Source organism: Eretmochelys imbricata, chromosome 24 (genome assembly GCF_965152235.1).
Source record: "Eretmochelys imbricata isolate rEreImb1 chromosome 24, rEreImb1.hap1, whole genome shotgun sequence".
Taxonomy (NCBI): domain Eukaryota; kingdom Metazoa; phylum Chordata; order Testudines; family Cheloniidae; genus Eretmochelys; species Eretmochelys imbricata.
The window spans coordinates 14,119,083-14,140,761 of record NC_135595.1 but is presented as its reverse complement, the minus strand read 5'-3'; the positions used below and the strand labels follow the sequence as shown (position 1 = coordinate 14,140,761).

General features: G+C 55.1%; 1 protein-coding gene across 1 annotated transcript in view; it reads right to left on the bottom strand.

Annotated features, from left to right (window-relative positions):
- LOC144279943 (IgGFc-binding protein-like) overlaps positions 1–21,018 on the bottom strand; it is a 54,270-nt gene extending 33,252 nt beyond the window's left edge. The window contains 5 exon segments of the mRNA XM_077841647.1: positions 13,133–13,263; positions 14,122–14,243; positions 16,640–16,755; positions 19,118–19,237; positions 20,868–21,018. Coding sequence (XP_077697773.1) covers positions 13,133–13,263; positions 14,122–14,243; positions 16,640–16,755; positions 19,118–19,237; positions 20,868–21,018 — 640 coding nt within the window.
- Positions 21,019–21,679: the final 661 nt, after the last annotated feature.

Below are 21,679 nucleotides of genomic sequence, written 5' to 3'. Positions count from 1 at the left end.
TAGCTCAGCAGCGGAGCCTGAGGGGCTTATATGGCAAGGGATTCTCCCAGGAGGGTGGTGACACCCATGGGTGAGGCAAATGGGCTGGGTTCCATCACAGCTTCCTGGAGGAGGACAATTCTACATAGAGTCGGCTCAGGGCAAAGGGAGCTAAAGAATGAGGTGTAGAGAGATGGCAGATAGGAGGGGCTGTGTCAGAGGTTACAATCTCCGGACTGGTAGAGAAGGCAAAGTCAGGTCCCCTTGCCCTATAATTCAAAGAATGAGGGGATGGGACAATGCAACAGAGGCCTGTGGAACTCCTCGCCACAGGGTGCCCCTGGGGTCAAGGACTCAGCAGGGCTTGCAAAAAGGGCAGGGTTCTTAGGCAGTTGCTGCAGTTGAGGAGGGAGCCTCAAAGTATTATGGGATAGAAACCCACAATGCCTCGAGTTAAAGAGAAATGCCCCGCCACCCCCAAATGCCACTAGCTGGTTTCTTTACTTTCTTGTGCCAAACCCTAACCCTAAGACCGCCAGAGACAGCATACTGCAGCATCTGTGAGTGGGTGGACATGGCAGAGATGGGGGATGCGAGTCGGATGCCTCTCCTGGGAGAAAGTGTTTCACCAATTTATTTCCTCTCCATTCACCCACGATTAAAGGGACCACAGCTGCAGGGCCCTGTCCAGCAACTTGACCCCCTCACTTCCCAAAGCCAGGGATGAACCTGGGAGTCCGGACTCCCAGCCCCCTCTTCTCTAACCCACTGGACCCCATTCCCCTCCCAGATCCAGGGATAGAACCTAGGAGTCCTGGCTCCCAGCCCCACAATCCCTCTGCCTCCCTGAATCCTCATCCTTTCCCTACCCCAACCCCAATGTGGCCCCACCCCTTGACCCAGCACTCCCGCATGAGTGTCAATGGTTGTGACTGTTTTCACACAGGCTCGGTCAGGTCAGGGCTACTGCAGGAATAGCTTCCTCATCCCAGCGCTGACAGCAGTGGAGGCGGGGCAGGCACTGTCATGGCTGCTCCACTGTCAGGATCTCTCCCTGAGCCCTCTCTCCCCCCTTCCTCTGCTCCTCGGGCATCGCCTCTGCCAGGATCCTTCTCTTCTCGCCCCCGGCTGCACGCCCCGTGACGCTCGCCTCCAGCACTGCCCGGATCCCCCTCAACCCCTCCCAGCCTGCACTCCCCACGCCACCCACCTCCCCTGCTTCCGCGATCCCCCAAAACCCCTCCCCAACAGCATGCACTTCCCACACTGCCCACCTCCCCCACTGCCAAGATCCCCCTCAACCGTCCCCCCGGCCTGCGCTCCCCACGCCACCCACCTCCCCTGCTTCCGCGATCCCCCAATCCCCCTCCCCAACAGCATGCACTTCCCACACTGCCCACCTCCCCCACTGCCAGGATCCCCCCATTCCCCTCCCCCCCCAGCCTGCACTCTCCGCACCACCCACCTCCCCTGCTTCCGCGATCCCCCAAAACCCCTCCCCAACAGCATGCACTTCCCACACTGCCCACGTCCCCCCCACCAGGATCCCCCCATTCCCCTCCCCCCCCAGCCTGCACTCTCCACACCACCCACCTCCCCTACTTCCATGATCCCCCAAAACCCCTCCCCAACAGCATGCACTTCCCACACTGCCCACCTCCCCCTCTGCCAGGATCCCCCCATTACCCTCCCCCCCCAGCCTGCACTCTCCACACCACCCACCTCCCCTGCTTCCATGATCCCCCAAAACCCCTCCCCAACAGCATGCACTTCCCACACTGCCCACCTCCCCCTCTGCCAGGATCCCCCCATTACCCTCCCCCCCCAGCCTGCACTCTCCACACCACCCACCTCCCCTGCTTCCATGATCCCCCAAAACCCCTCCCCAACAGCATGCACTTCCCGCACTGCCCACCTCCCCCACTGCCAGGATCCCCCCATTCCCCTCCCCCCCCAGCCTGCACTCTCCGCACCACCCACCTCCCCTGCTTCCATGATCCCCCAAAACCCCTCCCCAACAGCATGCACTTCCCACACTGCCCACGTCCCCCCCACCAGGATCCCCCCATTCCCCTCCCCCCCCAGCCTGCACTCTCCGCACCACCCACCTCCCCTGCTTCCACGATCCCCCAAAACCCCTCCCCAACAGCATGCACTTCCCACACTGCCCACCTCCCCCACTGCCAGGATCCCCCTCAACCCTCCCCCCAGCCTCCGCTCCCCACGCCACCCACCTCCCCTGCTTCCACGATCCCCCAAAACCCCTCCCCAACAGCATGCACTTCCCACACTGCCCACGTCCCCCCCACTGCCAGGATCCCCCCATTCCCCTCCCCCCCCAGCCTGCATTCCCCACGACACCCACCTCCCCTGCTTCCGCGATCCCCCAATCCCCTCCCCAACAGCATGCACTTCCCACACTGCCCACCTCCCCCTCTGCCAGGATCCCCCTCATCCCTCCCCCGGCCTGTGCTCCCCATGCTACCTACCTCCCCCCCCCCGACCAGGATCCCCCCATTCCCCTCCCCCCAGCCTGCACTCCCCACTCCGCCCACCTTCCCCTCTGCCTGGATCCCTGCCTGGTGTCACTGTGGGGCTGGGAGCCCAGCACCCTGCCCTTTCACACAGTGTGTGCGGCAGGCTCCACATGTCCATCACTGGCATGGCCGGTTCCCCCAAAACTGGCCACGGTTGAGTGAATGCCAGGCGGACTGTAGCCCATCACAGTTCAGGGGATCCCGCACATGGACACTGTATCCCACAACCACCTCTGTTTCGGGAACTTCTCTGCCTGACTGCAGGGAGCGCGCCAGGGGCCATACCCAGCCCCCAGCCTGGGGGAGCTGCCATGAGGAGCCAGGGCTGTGAGCATCCATGAGAGGAGGGGTGGAATGAGCACCCCCACGGAGCCCCCACAGCACAGCCCCCTGTGGAGCCGCCAGCCCGCTGCCTGCAGCATGGCGCCCCCTGCTGAGCCCCTCCTGCCACCTGGCCTGCAGCACAGAGCCCTACTGAGCCCCTTGCCCTGCTCCCCACAGCACAGCGCCCCCTACTGAGCCCCCTGCCCCCACTCTGCAGCACAGCCCCCCCCACTGAGCCCCTTGCCCTGCTCCCCACAGCACAGCGCCCCCTACTGAGCCCCTTGCCCTGCTCCCCACAGCACAGCGCCCCCTACTGAGCCCCCTGCCCCCACTCTGCAGCACAGCCCCCCCCACTGAGCCCCTTGCCCTGCTCCCCACAGCACAGCGCCCCCTACTGAGCCCCCTGCCCCCTCCCTGCAGCACAGCCCCCCCTACTGAGCCCCTTGCCCTGCTCCCCACAGCACAGCGCCCCCTACTGAGCCCCCTGCCCCCACTCTGCAGCACAGCCCCCCCCACTGAGCCCCTTGCCCTGCTCCCCACAGCACAGCGCCCCCTACTGAGCCCCTTGCCCTGCTCCCCACAGCACAGCGCCCCCTACTGAGCCCCCTGCCCCCACCCTGCAGCACAGCCCCCCCCACTGAGCCCCTTGCCCTGCTCCCCACAGCACAGCACCCCCTACTGAGCCCCCTGCCCCCACCCTGCAGCACAGCCCCCCCTACTGAGCCCCTTGCCCTGCTCCCCACAGCACAGCGCCCCCTACTGAGCCCCCTGCCCCCACCCTGCAGCACAGCCCCCCCTACTGAGCCCCTTGCCCTGCTCCCCACAGCACAGCGCCCCCTGTGGAGCTTCCACCCCACTGCCTGCAGCAGGGTGCCCCCTACCAAGTCCTCCACCCTGCTCCCTTCAACACGACCCCCCCATACTGAGCCCCCCACCCTGCTCCCTACAGCACAGTGCCCTCTACTGAGCTCCCTGCCCCCACCCTGCAGCACAGAGCCCCACTGAGCCCCTTGCCCTGCTCCCCACAGCACAGCGCCCCCTACTGAGCCCCCTGCCCCCACCCTGCAGCACAGCCCCCCCTACTGAGCCCCTTGCCCTGCTCCCCACAGCACAGCGCCCCCTACTGAGCCCCCTGCCCCCACCCTGCAGCACAGCCCCCCCTACTGAGCCCCTTGCCCTGCTCCCCACAGCACAGCGCCCCTGTGGAGCTTCCACCCCACTGCCTGCAGCAGGGTGCCCCCTACCAAGTCCTCCACCCTGCTCCCTTCAACACGACCCCCCCATACTGAGCCCCCCACCCTGCTCCCTACAGCACAGTGCCCTCTACTGAGCCCCCTGCCCCCACCCTGCAGCATGGCACCTCCTGCTGAGCCCCCACCCCCCCCTTCCTGCAGCACGGTGCCCCCTGTTGAGCCCCCGCCCTGCTCTGCCCTTACACAACCTCCCGCCTGCCTGTCTGCAGGCGGCTGCAGGCGCAGGTGGGCGAGGCCCAGCAGCTGTATGCTCAGCGCTAACCCCTGCCTGGTGTGGTGTTTGAGAAGGAGGAGAGCCCCCGTTCCCATGCAGCTCACAGCCCAGCCACAGGGAGTTCCCCCTCGCCCAGCTAGCGTGCCCCAGGCTCCCGTGGCCTCAAGGCCGGATCCCCTGCAGGTGTGAACCGGCCCCGCTTCCGTGACTCCGGAGGCGCTACGGCCGACTGCCAGCAGCTGGGGAATGGGCCCAAAGCCCACAGGGGCAGAGGAGGCCAGACACCGTCAGTGCTAGGGGAGGTTTGAGGGTTATTTTTAGCTGTTTCAGTATGTTTAGTGAGTAATGGAGATGCTATGGAGCTGGATTCTCTCACACAGGGTGAATCTGGAATCATGCCCAGTGGAGTCACTCCAGATTTACAGGGGTCACTGGGGCCGATTCCCCTCTCGCTCACCCAGGGGTAAATCCGGAGTGACTCCACAGGCATCACTGAGGCCAATCCCCTCTTGCTCCCCCCCCCAGTGTAAATCAGGAGTGACAATAGACAAATCAGCCCCATTGACCACCATGAGTTACTCTTGATTTACACCAGGATGAGCAAGAGGGGAATGAGCCCCAGTGACCCCCCATGGGTTACTCCTGAGCCGGTGTTACATCTTGCTCCACTCTCTATTTACCCTCCTATAAAGGCCAGTAACTCTTCTCTCCCCCAGCTAGATACACACAGGCACAAAGCGAGGGCAGCAAGTGCCCAGTTACCGTTTATCGACTTCTGATGCCTGCCTGCACCCCATCCAGGCATCGCTGTCCCAGTGCAGTTAGTGCTGCTGTGTGCCAACAGGACGGATAGGCCCTGGGCTCAGCTCCCTGGCGTGACTCCGGAGTCACCCCTCACCCACTGATAGCAATGGAGCCAGCACCGGAATCTGCTCTCAATCACACAGGGTAAATCTGGTGTAGCTCACTGACTGTGCTGGGGTCCTGCTTTGCCTGGAGGAAACCCAGAGGAACTCCACGGATTTTAATCCAGATTCTGATGTCTGTTATGCTGGTGTCAATCTGGCCTCATCCCTTTCACCCCAGTACCAGTAGCACCAGATGCTAATCTCCATGACCTCGATTTCTGTCCAGAGATGAACTAGCTAACTGAATGGGATTACCAGAGAGTTAATCCCAAAATCAATGAGCCCCTGTGACACCATTGGGGTTACTCCTGATTTACACCAGGGTGAGTGAGAGGGGAATTGGTCCCATTGATCCCAGTGGAATTACTCCTGAGTTACACTAGGATGAGTGAGAGGGGAATAAGAACATAAGAACGGCCATACAGGGTCAGACCAAAGGTCCATCCAGCCCAGTATCCTGTCTACTGACAGTGGCCAATGGCAAGTGCCCCAGAGGGAGTGAACCTAACAGGTAATGATCAAGTGATCTCTCTCCTGCCATCCATCTCCACCCTTTCACAAACAGAGGCTAGGGACACCATTCCTTACCCATCCTGGCTAATAGCCATTAATGGACTTAACCGCCATGAATTTATCCAGTTCACTTTTAAACCCTGTTATAGTCCTAGCCTTCACAACCTCCTCAGGCAAGGAGTTCCACAGGTTGACTGTGCGCTGTGTGAAGAAGAACTTCCTTTTATTTGTTTGAAACCTGCTGCCCATTAATTTCATTTGGTGGCCCCTAGTTCTTATATCATGGGAACAAGTAAATAATTTTTCCTTATTCACTTTCTCCACACCACTCATGATTTTATAGACCTCTATCCTATCCCCCCTTAGTCTCCTCTCTTCCAAGCTGAAAAGTCCTACCCTCTTTAATCTCTCCTCATATGGGACCCGTTCCAAACCCCTAATCATTTTAATTGCCCTTTTCTGAACCTTTTCTAATGCCAGTATATCTTTTCTGAGATGAGGAGACCACATCTGTACACAGTATTCAAGATGTGGGCGTACCATGGATTTACATAAGGACAATAAGACATTCTCCGTCTTATTCTCTACTCCCTTTTTAATGATTCCTAACATCCCGTTTGCTTTTTTGACTGCCACTGCACACTGCGTGGACATCTTTAGAGAACGATCCATGATGACTCCAAGATCTTTCTCCTGATTAGTTGTAGCTAAATTAGCCCCCAACATATTGTATGTATAGTTGGGGTTATTTTTTCCAATGTGCATTACTTTACATTTATCCGAATGAGCCCCTTTGATCCCAGGGGAGTTATTCCTGATTTGCCCAGGGTGAGTGAGGGGGGAATGAGCCCCATTGGCGTCGGTGGCAGTACTCCTGAGTTACACCAGGTTGAGTGAGGGAGAATTGGTGCCAGTGATTCCTGTTTCCTGCAGTGTAACGCCTCAGGGGCTGTATTCAGCGGGGTATAGAAGAGCCATGCTGAGAGTTGTCATGCTCGTGCTCCGGAACTCAGCCCCAGGGCTCTGTGTGGCCTCCTGCTCCATGTGTGTGATCAGCCCACAGGCCTGTGCACACACTAAGCCCCTGTTAGCCCAGGGTGTTAGTCAAATGTTTGCAGATACTTTTCCCCTCATGGCACCTTCAGAGGCATGATACTTCCATGTGCAAAACACTCGCAAAACACTCACTGATGTTAGCTCTGCCTCTAGTGCAAATTCTAAACAGAGAGCACCCCTCCCTGCCCAGAGTTGGGGCTAGAACCCAGGCTCCCAAGCCCCCTCACGAAACACACTAGACCCCCACTCCCCACCCCCACTAGACCCCTCCTAGAAATGGGAACAGAACCCACAAGTCCGACTTCTCCTTGTTCTCAATACAAATGTTTATTCAGGGACCAGTCACCTTGCCATCGACAAGGCCAAATCCCCAGCTGGTGTAAATCAGAAAGGGTTCGTTAATTTCAGTGGAGCTGCAGCCAGTTGACCCCAGCTGGGATCTGGCCCCACTGCTTTATTCCATCCCTATGGTTGGGGTATGGCTGCCAGATTTCAGGCATTTATCTGATGACCTGGAACGACTCAGCTTTGTCCCTAATCTGATAATCCCCCAGCACTTTACCTACTCATGTTACAGTGTACAACACCCCAGGGCACAGAGCCAGGGCTGCAGCTGGTTCACACATCACAGGAGTAATGCAGCCACAGGTTGAGAAGCAGACCTCAGAATAGAACCCAGGAGTCCTGGGTCTCAGCCCCCCTGCTCTAACCACCAGCCCCACTCCCCTCCCAGAGCTGGGATAGAACCCAGGAGCTCTGGCTCCCAGCCCCCCTGATCTAACCACTAGACCCCACCCCCCTCTCACAGCTGGGATAGAACCCAAGAGTCCAGGTTCCCAGCCCCAATCTAACCACTAGATCGGGGTGGCCAACCTGGGGCTCCGGAGCCCCATGCGGCTCTTCGGACGTTAACATGCGGCTCCTTGTCTAGGCACCGACTCCGGGCCTGGAGCTACAGACACCAACTTTCCAATGTGCCGGGGGGGCGCTCACTGCTCCACCCCCGGCTCTGCCACAGGCCCTGCCCCCACTCCTACTCCTGATATTCTATGATTCTATAGATTTAGGTTGGATATTCGGAAAAACTTTTTCACTAGGAGGGTGATGAAACACTGGAATGGGTTACCTAGGGAGGTGGTGGAATCTCCTTCCTTTGAGGTTTTTAAGGTCAGGCTTGACAAAGCCCTGGCTGGGATGATTTAGTTGGGGATCGGTCCTGCTTTGAGCAGGGGGTTGGACTAGATGACCTCCTGAGGTCCCTTCCAACCCTGATATTCTATGATTCCACCCCTTCCCGTGCCCTCCCCTGAGCCTGCCATGCCCTTGCTCCTCCCCACTCCCTCCCAGAGCCTCCCCCACGCCATGAAACAGCTGATCGGGAGGCGTAGAGAGGGACAGGGAGGTGCTGATCGGCGGGGCTGCCGGTGGGTGGGAGGCACTGGGAGCAGGGTGGGGGAGCTGATGGGAGGCTGCTGACGTGTTACTGTGGCTCTTTGGCAATGTACATTAGCAAATTCTAGCTCCTTCTCAGGCTCAGGTTGGCCACCCTTGCACTAGACCCTCACTCCTCTCCCAGAGCCAGGATTACAACACCATTCCCCAGTATGCTGCTTGGGAACCTTCTGCTACAAGGTTATTCTCACACGCAAGTTAAAACCAAGGTCTTCCTTATGCCTCAAAATCACAGATACGGAAAAGCCCCACTGAATTAAATCAGACATCTCCCTCACCTCAGTCCCTGGAAAAATCATGGAGCAGGTCCTCAGGGAATCAATTCCGAAGCACTTAGAGGAGAGGAAAGTGATCAGGAACAGTCAGCATGGATTCACCAAGGGCAAGTCATGCCTGACTAATCTAATTGCCTTCTATGACGAGATAACTGGCTCTGTGGATGAGTGGAAAGCAGTGGGCATGTTTTTCCTTGACTTTAGCAAAGCTTTTGACACAGTCTCCCACAGTATTCTTGCCAGCAAGTTCAAGAAGTTGGGCTGGATGAATGGACTATAAGGTGGATAGAAAGCTGGCTAGATTGTCGGGCTCAACGGGTAGTGATCAATGGCTCCATGTCTAGCTGGCAGCCAGTATCAAGGGGGGGTGCCCCAAGGGTCGGTCCCGCGGCCGGTTTCGTTCAATATCTTCATTAATGATCTGGAGGATGGCATGGATTGCACCCTCAGCAAGTTTGCAGATGACACTAAACTGGGAGGAGAGGTATGTACGCGGGAGGGTAGGGATAGGATACAGAGGGCCCTAGACAAATTAGAGGATAGGGCCAAAAGAAATCTGAGGAGGTTCAACAAGGACAAGTGCAGAGTCCTGCACTTAGGATAGAAGAATCCCATGCACCGCTACAGACTAGGGACCGAATGGCTCGGCAGCAGTTTTGGGCCCCACACGAATGGGTTACCTAGGGAGGTGGTGGAATCTCCTTCCTTAGAAGTTTTTAAGGTCAGGCTTGACAAAGCCCTGGCTGGGATGATTTAGTTGGGGATTGGTCCTTCTTTGAGCAGGCGATTGGACTAGATGACCTCCTGAGGTCCCTTCCAACCCTGATATTCTACGATTCTTGCAAATCCTTTCCCCACGGCTGCTGCCCACATTTACCCTGTCCCCCGAGCTGGGATTCTGAGAAAGGCCCATCTGTTTGCTAAGCTCTCTCCTCGTGTTAAGTTGCAGTTTCAACATGAAGCTGGCAAATAAAGTATTAGAGGGAATTCCTGGTCCACAGGGCTGGCGAATGTGAAAGCTGGGACTGGGGGACAAGGACACATGAGGATGGCCTAGTCTCGCTCAAACCATATACAGGCCTAGCTAGATTGGTCAGGAGTGAGAAAACCCTTGCAGCACAGCTGTGCCGGTAAAAACCCCAGTGTGGACCCAGCTACATGGACAGAAGAGCACTTCTGTCAACACTGCGAATGGCGATTGGTGTCACGGCGTTCCTACCCCCCCAGAAAAGTTCCATCTCTGGGAGTCTACACAAGGGGGTTGTGCCGGCCTAGCTACGCTTCCCCAGACCTCAGAGGCTGCTGATTGGGACGGCAATGACTGGAGGACCTGGACGCTGCAGAGCAGGTGGAACGACCAGGAATGAAAGAAGTGTGTGCCCCAAGAAAAGCAGAGAGAGGCAGGGGTTGGAGAGCTACAGAAAGTCCCCCATGACTCTTCTCCGGCAGCACACACAATCGCTGCAGAACACCATGGAGCAAACCGCCCCCAATGCTCCGTGCTCCATGGATGACGCGATGTACACAGAGCCATTGGTGCCACACACACATGGCGCCTGTATGGCTGGCCTCCCATTCCATGTAGATGGAAGAGAGGTGGGTAGAGAACTACCACAACGCATGCTGTGCATCATTCCAGGTCAGGCAATGAGCTCCCAGTGCGTTTCAGTCTGATGTGTGTAATAGACTCATAGACTTTACGGCTAGAAGAGACCATCGTGATCATCTAGTCTGACCTCCTCTGCATCGCCGGCCACAGAACCTTGCCCACCCACTCCTGTAAGAGACCTCTAGCCTCTGGCTGAGTTACTGACGTCCTCAAATCATGATTTAAAGATTTCAAGTTCCAGCGAATCTACCATTTACACTCATTTAAATCAGCAAGTGACCCATGCCCAATGCTGCAGGGGAAGGCGAAAAAACCCCGAGGTCTCTGCCAATCTGACCTGGGGGAACATTCCTTCCTGACCCCAAGTATCACGGTCAGTGGGTCTACCTTTTAATAAGGCTGCATGTGAGGTTTTCCAGCTGGTGATACCCTCAGTGTTTGCTGTTCTTAAGCAGTCTATTTTTTTTGCACTCAGTAAAGTTTGCTTTTGAAAATTACTGTTTGTTTTATTGGGTGTCAGACGTGTCCCAAACCAAATCTCCCATGTCCCCCGCCCTTCCTTCCCCACCATGCCAACTATCACATTCACAGCAGACATTTATAGGATCACTGAAATGTCAAGCCGGAAGGGCCTCGAGAGGTCACCTAGTCCAGTCCCCAGCGCCAAAACAAGACAAAGTAAACCAGAACCACCCTGACAGGTGCTTGTCTAACCTGTTCTTAAAAACTCCAGGGACGGGGATCCCACAACCTCCCTAGGTCACCTGTCCCAGTGTTGACCTAGCCTGAAAGCATGGACGACCCATGCACCCCCGGTTTGGGGAAGCTAGCCCCTTGCCCCTCCCCTTCCACCCAAGCCCCCGCCCCCACTCTGCTCTTGCCAGCTTCTCACTGGTGCAGCCCCAAACCCCTGCCAGTGCCCGGAGCAGCCCTGAACCCCGGCCGGCCTTCTGGTGCCTGGAGCAGTCCGGAGGGCCAAGCCCTAAGTCCGGGCCACCCACAGCAGCCCGGCCCGGAGGCTGTAGCCAGGAGTATTAGTGGAGGTTTGAGGAGCCTTAGCCTCCCCCAGTCTCCATTACCCATTACCCATGCCTTAGAGTTAGAAAGATTTTCCCAATATCTAACTTGCTATGCCAATTCCTTCTTGTCCTACTCTTGATGGACATGGAGAACAATTGATCCCCACGCTCTGTATAACAGCCATTGACACATTGGAAGATTGTTATCACGTCCCCCCTCAGCCTTCTCTTCTCTGGACGAAATCACGTGCACCCCACAATGAAGTACACTACACAAAGAAGCACACAGCAGTGCTGTGCTCTGTGGGTCAAGTGATATTTATGGCACATAGGTAAAGTGATCTTTCAAGGCCACCGTCAGCCCTGCCACTCCTCCATGGGCTTTGATTCCTCCCCTCGCATCTGGCTGTTCTAAATCAGTAGACTGCCTTTCCACTTTGCCCATCCACCCGTCCGGGAGCATGACAGGAATGTAGAATTGGAGAGACAAGGTGGGCAAGGTAATATCTTCTATTGGACAAACTTCTGCTGGCGAAAGAGACAAGCTTTCCAGCTCCAGAGAGCTCTTCTTCATGTCATAGGCCAGGCATGGGGGGCCGTTGTCTCGCTTTGCTCACACTAGGGAGGCTGCGGCTGGAGTCCTGGGTCCAGTTCTGGGTGAGGCACTTTAGGGAGGACATATTGGAGAGAGTCCTAAGGAGAGCAACAAAAATGATCAGAGGTTTAGAAAACCTGACCTACAAGGAACAGTAGAAAGAACTGGGCCTGTAGGGTCTAGAGAAGGGACGGCTGAGGGGGGTCTGATGACAGTCTCCGAATATGTTATGGGCCATTATAAAGAGCATCAAGTGTCCTCCATGTCCACTGAAGGCAGGACAAGCAGGAATGGGCTTAATCTGCAGTAAGGGAGATTTAGGTTAGATATTAGGAAAACCTTTCGAACTCTAAGGGTAGTTGAGCTCTGGGATAGGCTTCCAAAGGAGGCTGTGGAAGCTCGGTCATCGAAGGTTTTTAAGGACAGTTAGACAAACACCTGTCAGGGAAGGTCTAGGTTTACTTGGTCTTGCCTCAGCGCAGAGGGCTGGACTAGATGTTCTCTCACGGTCCCTTCAAGACCAACCTTTCCATGATTCCCCACTTTGCTTCACAGCTATGAGGTGATACACACCATGCAGCAATACCAAGAACAGCTGCCTGGCTGTGCCCCAGAAAGCATCACCAAGCACCCATTTCAGTCTACCAAACCCACATTCTACAGCCATCCTGAAGCTGCCCAGACAACAGCTAAACCTCTCCTTGCTGCTCTCCAGGTGTCCAGTGAAGGGTTCCATAAACCAGGGAACAAAGGGTAGGCCAGGTGCCCCAGAATCACCACTGGCATTTCAATTCCAGGATCTACGCTAGGAATTATTTGGGGCAGTTCTCTGGCCTATGCTATGTAGATCAGACTAGATGATCTACTAGATGGGGGGCAGGGATAGCTCAGTGGTTTGAGCATTGGCCTGCTAAACCCAGGGTTGTGAGTTCAATCCTTGAGGGGGCCATTTAGGGATCTGGGGCAAAAATTGGGGATTGGCCCTGCTTTGAGCAGGGGATTGGACTAGATGACCTCCTGAGGTCCCTTCCAACCTGGGATTGTATGATCACAGTGGTCCCTTCTGGCCTTGGAATCTATGAACCCTGATGTGATTATGCCATGTCCCTACTTGTATCTTTAGGGAAAGCTATGTGTGCCCAAAGATGTGAGTGCCACGCACCTTCCCAGACCAACCGCCATTCACACCAGTAAAATATCCCTGGTAATCCACCAGCACAGTGTCATGGATTCACAGCATCTGGGTGCTATCCTGGCCTTGAAACAGGACTGTAAGGATCTTGAATGTGCCAGGTACCACAGCAGCAAAGGGGATGGGAAAGATGCTTTAAGATCTATGGATAACAGCCATGGTTGCACCTGAACTCATAAGTGCCAAGCTAGAGGGTTGGAGCTCACCCTGGTTCAAGTGACCCTGCTCAATGCAGTCTTGACGGAGGAAGAGATCTGACGAAAATGGGAATTTGGGTAAAGTTTTTATCATGCTGCTGAGTGTCTCACTTTCCCTCGGTGCTTCGTACTGCTGTTTACTGAATGGGAAGGGAGAGGACCGAGGCGTTGGCCTCATGAAACCAAAGTCAACAAATGGGACACAGCCAGCACCTGTGAATGAATCATAGACACATAGAATATCAGGGTCGGAAGGGACCTCAGGAGGTCATCTAGTCCAACCCCCTGCTCAAAGCAGGACCAATCCCCAACTAAATCATCCCAGCCAGGGCTTTGTCAAGCCTGACCTTAAAAATATCTAAGGAAGGAGATTCCACCACCTCCCTAGGTAACGCATTCCAGTGTTTCACCACCCTCCTAGTGAAAAAGTTTTTCCATATATCCAACCTAAACCTCCCCCACTGCAACTTGAGACCGTTACTCCTTGGAATGGAGGATCTGGAAGAGACAGTGGAAAGCCAGTGGCCAGGACATTCCCACCAAATGTGTAACAACCAAGAGGCAGGAAATTTCCCCCACACACGCACTGCTCATCAGAGAAGCAGACCAGAGGCCCTGAGCTGGAGAAAGAAGGGGAAAGGTGTCTGGCGCCTGCGGAAAGAGCTGAGCTGGCAGATATATACGGCCTCTCACCTGGAAGATGGAGAAGACTCAGAGAGGGGAAGCAAAGATGACCACAGCATGGCTCCAGGGTCTAGCTGCACTGGATTCGCTGCTGGAAGCCATGTAGAGAGATAGGGTGAACTGGAGAAAGAAGGGGAAAGGTGTCTGGTCCCATCTCAGAGTCATGTAGTCCACAGGCTGCCCCTGTGGAGCTATGTGGCAGCAAACTAAAGGGGTTACCCCCAAGGTCCTGGTTCCATGCTGGGGCGGTGTATCTGTGAGAGCTGTAGAAACAGGAGTGTCATACTAGACAGACAAGATCTCTTTTATCCAACAACTTCTCTTGGGGGAAGAAGCTTTCCATCACCACAGAGCTCTTCTTCAGGTCATAGGTAAGAGGCAGGAGATCATTGGGGAGGCCTTGGCTGGAGTCCTGGGTCCAGTTCTGGGTGCAGCACTATAGGAAAGATGGGGACTCATTGGAGAGAGATCAGGGGAAAGCAACAAAAATAACCAGAGGTTTAGAAAACCTGACCTACGAGCAGAGGCGGATTACAGTTTTGTGGGGCTCTGGGCCAGAGCAAGTGGGGGCCTCTCCCCACCCATTCCACCTGCAGTTTCTCCCCCCACCCCATCCCCTGCGCTCCTTCCGGGGAAATGAGGTCAAGTGAGCAGAATCCCCCACAATGAGGGGTTGGATGAACACCATGGTCCCATAAGACAGCTTGTCACTGAGTAGTTTCACATATGTGCCATCTGGTTCAACCTAACAGAAAGACAGGATGGAGACCCAAGAGCTTTCCTGCCATCTAAGTTCCAGCAGCAGCTGCCACCTTGCTGTGGAACAGAATGTGTGAGAGCCCACCTACCAAGTGGCATCTAGACTTCACAAGCCTCTCTCAAAGAACACCATGTCAAAGCTTAATGTCCGCTACCTCACCTGAAGAGTTTTAGAAGTGGCTCTCACTGTAGGAGCTGCAAGCAAAAGGATGAGGGCTCCAGAGAAAGTTTGACATATTTAGCTCAAGTTCCTTGCACATTCAAGAAAAAGGCAAATCAACAGACGTCCTTGTAAAAGTGATAAAACTTACATCTACTGTTCTAAATGGTTTGACATTTTTCTAGGTGCACTGTAGAGAGCAGAGTTAGCGTTCCAGAGAGGACCATATAGGCAATAATTTTATGGTCTTCAGCTATATCAGCTTGGACTCTAACCACATTAAGTCACTTTAATGAGGCTCAGGTCTTAGACTCATAGAAAAGTGGAGCTGAAGGGACCTAAAGAGGTCATCTAGTCCTTAGCAGTACTTGCATGAGAAACTCCTAAAGATAAACCCAGGGTGACACAGGAAGTGCTAATAATTCAGAGGATGGCACTCTTCCCTCTGAGTCAGTAATTAATTACAGTCACAGGGTATTTGCTTGAGGTGTTGCCTTTTGGATGAGTCCTAAAATGGTCATTAAAGATCTCTTGGCACTCTTCCCAACAGTAGATCTGTTAACGTCTATGGCTGGTCATGTTCCAATGTGGGTAATTCCATTCTGTCTCTACATTCGTGCTATAGTTCCTGATGGATGCAGTATTCTTCCTAACCGAGCTTATCATATGGTGGTGTTGTATGTGTTAAACAGCTGCCACTTCCACTCCTGTTGTTCAGAGTGACTGTGTATAGTTCACAGAGTGATTTAGGATTAAGAGCAACTACAGAAACGAAATATACTGAACTTGCTCATGGGATGGGAAGTGAAGGGGGTTATTCGAAACAGACAGGGTTGCACAGGGACCAACTGTCAGTTACACGTCAGTAATAAGATCCATTCAGTCAGAGTTAGAGGAAGTTCTGGAGATTAAGAAACAAACCCTTCTTGCTCCTAGCTTTATAATACAAGGCCTGTGGAGATTCTAGGACAAGACAATAGTATTGTTGGGATATGACAGGGTGAACCCTGTCAAAGACCTGGGAAGCTGCTAATGCGCTGACATGACATTAGGGGAAAAGGCATAAGCAGGCAGCAGTTCTTTGCTTAACGAATAGTTGCCATATTTTTCCCTTCCCTGTTGCTTGTAAGAATTGATAAGGATGCAGCTGCATGAGAAATGTAGTTGTCGAATGAATGCCCTTGGTGTGAAAGAAGGTAAAAGAAAGGTTATCTCTGCTCCCTTCCTTTCCCAACTACATAAACAAGCCCTGGCTTATGGCCCCTTCCTCCCTCCCCTGAGAACTGCTGATTAGGGAAATTTGTAGCAACAACTCGTTGCAAAGAACTGTATTTTCAAGGTAGAAATGCCTGTATGACATATGTAATACTGTGACCAATAGATAGGGGTGGGTCTACTAACAGTATGTGTGTTTCTATTACTTCATAAGGGGTTTTGGGGTGTTGCAACGGATGTAGGCATTTACATACTAACTTAAATAAAAAGAGTGCTGTAACTATTCCAGTGCTTACTTGACAATTGGCTCGAAGGGAATAAGTATCGCAATAAAGAATCCCATCTACTCAATCTGCCTCTAGGTCAACCTGCTCTTTTTCTTGTAACAAGTGTCATTTCTTCCACGCATAGCTCAGTAGCAACCCCTTTGGCCAGTTCAGGGTTGAATTTGACAGGCTCCTAAAGGAGGCAAGTTTGCTTCTCTAAACAGCAAAGACGATAGCTGTGATGTAGGATTTTCAGGGTGGAGAATGAAAAATAAGGGGATCCTCATGGTCAGAGGATCCCACAGAGAACCATTGGTAAGAAATGGGGACGGACTTAACCCAGTGAGGGAAGAGTTAAAGTGTGCTGAAAACACTGTGCCAGCTCACGACAAAAGAGCCGTTAATGACTGGCTTCAGAGCTTACTCCTTTACCTTGGCAAACTTCATCAGCATGTTCTCCCGGGGAATGCGGAACTTGTCCATTTTTAAGTAGCCATTATCCATTTCATCATAACCAAATTTTGGTCCAATGTCACCCACAGTAATACCTGCCATAGAACAAACAATGGGAAGGAGGATTAACGACAGGTGAAAGACCTAACCCTTCTGTGACGGGATCCCTGGGGTGCAGCCTGGGACTGTGGGACCGCTGTGCCCCCTGAACTCTCTCCAGCCCGGGCTGTCTCTCACAATGCCCTGCTAGTGACCAGCAGCAAACCCTGCCAGGTGCTGTGATCACTCAGCACAACTGCACGTGGAGACCCCACAACCAGCTGGCTTGCCTGAATGCTCCCAGAGCCACTCATGAATCACACAGAGAAAGGCATCTGCCAAATCCCCCCAGCTCCCAGCCTTGTACCTCAGGAATATACCCTCTTGCTCAGTTCAAGACGAGCAATGCAGATTTATTAATTGGTTCACCACTTCATCAATGGAAAGTGCACATACACCAGCCTTTGCAAAACCTGAGCAGATTTGCCCCACGCTTTATACAAACTCACTGGTAAAGATAAACAGTTAAAGAAGTTTATTGACTACAAATGATAGATTTTAAGTGATATTAAGTGATAGGCAAAAAGTCAGAGTTAGTTACCAAAAGAAAAGAAAATATAAGCCCACAGTCTGAACTCTCAACCATATTAGACTGTGCAACATCTAGATTAAGCAGTTTTTCTCACACCACTGGATATTGCAGTTCATAGTACACAGATTTCACCCTTGAAATCTGGGCCAGTCCCCTCAGTTGGAGTCTTCAGAGTGCCCTTGTAGCTTAAAACGTAGGTGGGTGAAGAAGGAGAAAGGCCCAGCATGGGCCCCCTGTGTTCAGTTTTACACCGTCAGTCCCATGTGCTTGGGGAGCACAAGTCCAAGCATGTCTGGGGGACATAGCTCAGTCCCCAGGCAAGGCTGAGCAATTTCCCTCGTGTGGCCTCTTGCAGGTGAGTCCCTTGCTGGAAAATGGTTGCTGATGGGTTGATTGACACCCCGCCCAGGGGATTGGTTACTTTCCTTGCTGTTGCCCCTGGGGAGTTACTATCTGGCTGATTCCCCAATTTACAGGATGTTTTAGTGACCACCATACAACACAATTCTCATAACTTCATAGGATGGATAGAGAAATGACTTTCAGCAGATCATAACCTTTCCCCTGATACCTTACCAAGCCTGCTTTATATGCAAGATCACAGTTATATACAGCTGAGGAATATGGGGGTTACAAGACGCTCCCCCAAGGTACTAGTATGTCACACCTTCAATAAGCAGACAGTCTAGATTTCTGGGAGCTCTTGGCATTCTGTACTGAATGGCAGCTGATAAGCAGACTTAACATTATCCTGTCCTCTTACTGCAAGGGTGTGGATTGAAACCCACAAGGATCTTCATATTCCACATCCAGCCCTATAATACAGGGACTAGGGGAACGCTCTCCAAATGTGTCAGTGCCACTCCTGGCTAGAGAACGGTGCAAGGAATTCCTTCCCTCTTGGGGAGAGGAGCATGCTGCCTCCACAGCACTCCCAGCAACACGTTCATACCCCAAATTAACCTCCACGTCGGGTTCCCACTAAACCACTAGATTGGCCACGTCATTTTAAGTCTCAAGGTAAGAGCCCTCAGGGTCCTAGAGCAGGGGTGGGCAAACTTTTTGACCTGAGAGCCGCATCGGGTTTCTGAAATTGTATGGAGGGCCGGTTAGGGCGGGCTGTGCCTCCCCAAACAGCCAGGGCATGGCCCGGCCCCCGCCCCCTATCCGACCTCCCCACTTCTTGCCCCCTGATGGCCCCTCCCGGGACTCCTGCCCCATCCACCCCCCCGCCCGCTCTCGGTCCCCTGACCACTCCCGGACCCCCCCGCCCCTAACTGCTCCCTGCCGCCCCATCCAACCCCCCCATTCCCCACCCTCTGACTGCCCTGACCCCATCCATGCCCCTGACAACCCCCCAAACTCCCCAGCCCTCTATCCGACCCCCCCCCCAGTTCCCTGCCCCCTTACTGCGCTGCCTGGAGCACCATTGGCTGGCAGTGTGACTGCACCAGGACAGGCAGCCACGCCGCGCAGCACAGAGCACAGGGTCAGGCCAGGCTCTGCAGCCCCGCCGCCTAGAGCATTGCGTCGAGCGGCGGCATAGCTGGGGGGGGGGGGAACAGCATCTTGGGCCAGGAGCTCAGGGGCCAGGCAGGACGGTCCCATGGGCAGGAAGTGGCCTGCGGCCGTAGTTTTCCCACCTCTGTTCTAGAGCCACACAAGACGTATCCACACACGTGTGTTGAAGTATGCACTGCACTTGCTCTCTAGTTCAGTCTGAAAGATAAGCCATGTATGTTAACAATACTTGCAAAGCTATATGGCCTGACAATGTGTTGACCCTTTGTTTCCCAACAGTGCTAAACCCAAATGTAGACTCTTACCTGGCAAGGGCTCATGGGTGCCCAGCTTCTGTGTGAGTACAATCAAGGCATGCAGCCCTTTGCATTGGCCCTGGGTGTAGAGCTGAGCCAGAATTATGGTATGGTTCAAGGTCTTTCCAACTGCAATAGCAGAGAAAAAATGTATCATTTTAATACATGCAAACTCTCTCCAATAAAACACAAGCCGAGATTTGATTAGCTCTACAATGTCTGAGCTCATCAGTGCTAATTGAGGGCCTGATCCTACAGCTGGCTCACAAATGGAACTCTCATTGGGCGGAGCCGCGGGACCAGGAGCCCAGGGCTGGGACGGCAGGGGGAGAGCAGCGGGACCAGGAGCCCGGGGCTGCGATGGCAGGGGAGGAGCCAGGGGACCAGGAGCCCGGGGCTAGGACCGCAGGGGCGGAGGCTGGGGGACCAGGATCCCGGAGGTGGGACAGCAGGGGGAGAGCCGTGGGACCAGGAGCTCAGGGCTGGGGCAGCAAGGGAGGAGCCGGGGGATTGTATCTACCCTGACTTTATGTATCTGTTACCCAGGCTGGGCAAAGTCTCAGGGATTCAGACACTGGAGGGCTCAGACACACGGGGTCAGTCTCGGGGGCACAGACACTGAGGGGGGGTCACACAGTGGAGGAATCAATCTCGGGGGTTCAGACACTGGGGGGGATCAGACACGCGGGGTCAGTCTCAGGGGGGGTCAGACACATGGGGTCAGACATGCGGGGTCAGTCTCTGGGGGTCACTGAAACACGGGGTGTCAGTCTCGAGGATTCACACACTGGGGGGGTCAGACACGCGGGGGTCAGTCTCGGGGGGATCAGTAACACACGGGGTGTCAGTCTCGCAGATTCACACACTGGGGGGTCAGACATGCGGAGTCACTCTCAGGGGGGTCAGTAAAACAGGGGGTGCCAGTCTGGGAGGTTCACACACTGGGGGGTCAGACACACGGGGGTCAGTCTCGGAGGGGGTCAGTGAAACACGGGGTGCCAGTCTGGGGGGTTCACACACTGGGGTGTCAGACAGGCGGGGGTCAGTGAAACAGGGGGTGTCAGTCTGGGGGTTCACATACTGGGGGGTCAAACAGGTGGAGGTCAGTCTCGGGGGGTCAGTGAAACATGGGTGTCAGTCTGGGGGTTCACACACTGGGGGTTCAGACAGGCGAGGGTCAGTCTGGGGGGGTCAGTGAAACACAGGGTGCCAGTCTGGGGGGTTCACACACTGGGGTGTCAGACAGGCGGGGGTCAGTGAAACAGGGGTGTCAGTCTGGGGGTTCACATACTGGGGGGTCAAACAGATGGAGGTCAGTCTCGGGGGGTCAGTGAAACATGGGTGTCAGTCTGGGGGTTCACACACTGGGGGTTCAGACAGGCGAGGGTCAGTCTGGGGGGGGTCAGTGAAACACAGGGTGCCAGTCTGGGGGGTTCACACACTGGGGTGTCAGACAGGCGGGGGTCAGTGAAACAGGGGTGTCAGTCTGGGGGTTCACATACTGGGGGGTCAAACAGGCGGAGGTCAGTCTCGGGGGGTCAGTGAAACATGGGTGTCAGTCTGGGGGTTCACACACTGGGGGTTCAGACAGGCGAGGGTCAGTCTGGGGGGGTCAGTGAAACACAGGGTGCCAGTCTGGGGGGTTCACACACTGGAGAGGTCAGACACGCGGGGTCAGTCTCGGGGGGGATCAGACGACGCTGGTTTCATGGCGCAGATGTTGGGGTGCAGACTCAGAGCCTTACAGCCCCTCCCCCACGGACCGCCGGGCTTCCGCGGCGAGTTTTCCCGGGGCCGCTCCCGAGTCCCCCCGGGCGGCCCCGCCTCCAGCCCCGGGCCCTCTCGCCCGCGGTCCCCGGCGGGAGGGCTCCCCCTGCTGGGCGCTCCTGGAACTGCGCTCCTGGGCCCATGGTCCGTCGTGCAGGGGGAAGCGCTCACACACACCCCAGCTCCCCACTGCTCCCAGCTCCTCCTCTGGTGCGGAGGGGGCGGGGGTCCAGTGCTGGGGGCGGGGTGGGGCTGGGAGTCAGGACGCCTGGGGTCTCTCCCCAGCTCTGGGAAGGGAGTGGGGTCTAGTGGTTAGAGCAGGGGGGCTGAGAGCCAGGACGCCTGGGGTCTCTCCCCAGCTCTGGGAAGGGAGTGGGGTCTATGGTTAGAGCAGGGGGGCTGAGAGCCAGGACTCCTGGGGTCTCTCCCCAGCTCTGGGAGGGGAGGGGGGTCTCGTGGTGGAGCTAGGCATTATGACTCCTGGGTTCTGTTTTGAGCTCGGTGTGTGACCTTGTACCCAAGCTGCTGCTTCTCGCCAGGCTCAGTTTCCCCGGTGGATACAATCCGAGGGCAGTAGCTGATGAGGGTAGACCCAGGCTCATATCCCGGGACCTTCTCCCTTTCCCAGAGTTCCTCCTTATTTGGGAATCAAAGACATGGGTGCCGTCCTGGAGGGGGAGGGGCACTGGAATCCCTAGCTTTGTGTGTGTGTGTCCTCTCGTTCCCTGGAGGCCATACAAGATAACCTACTACTACTGCTGACTCCTGTAGCTCAACCAGGGGAGTTCTGTCCTATGGGGCTGG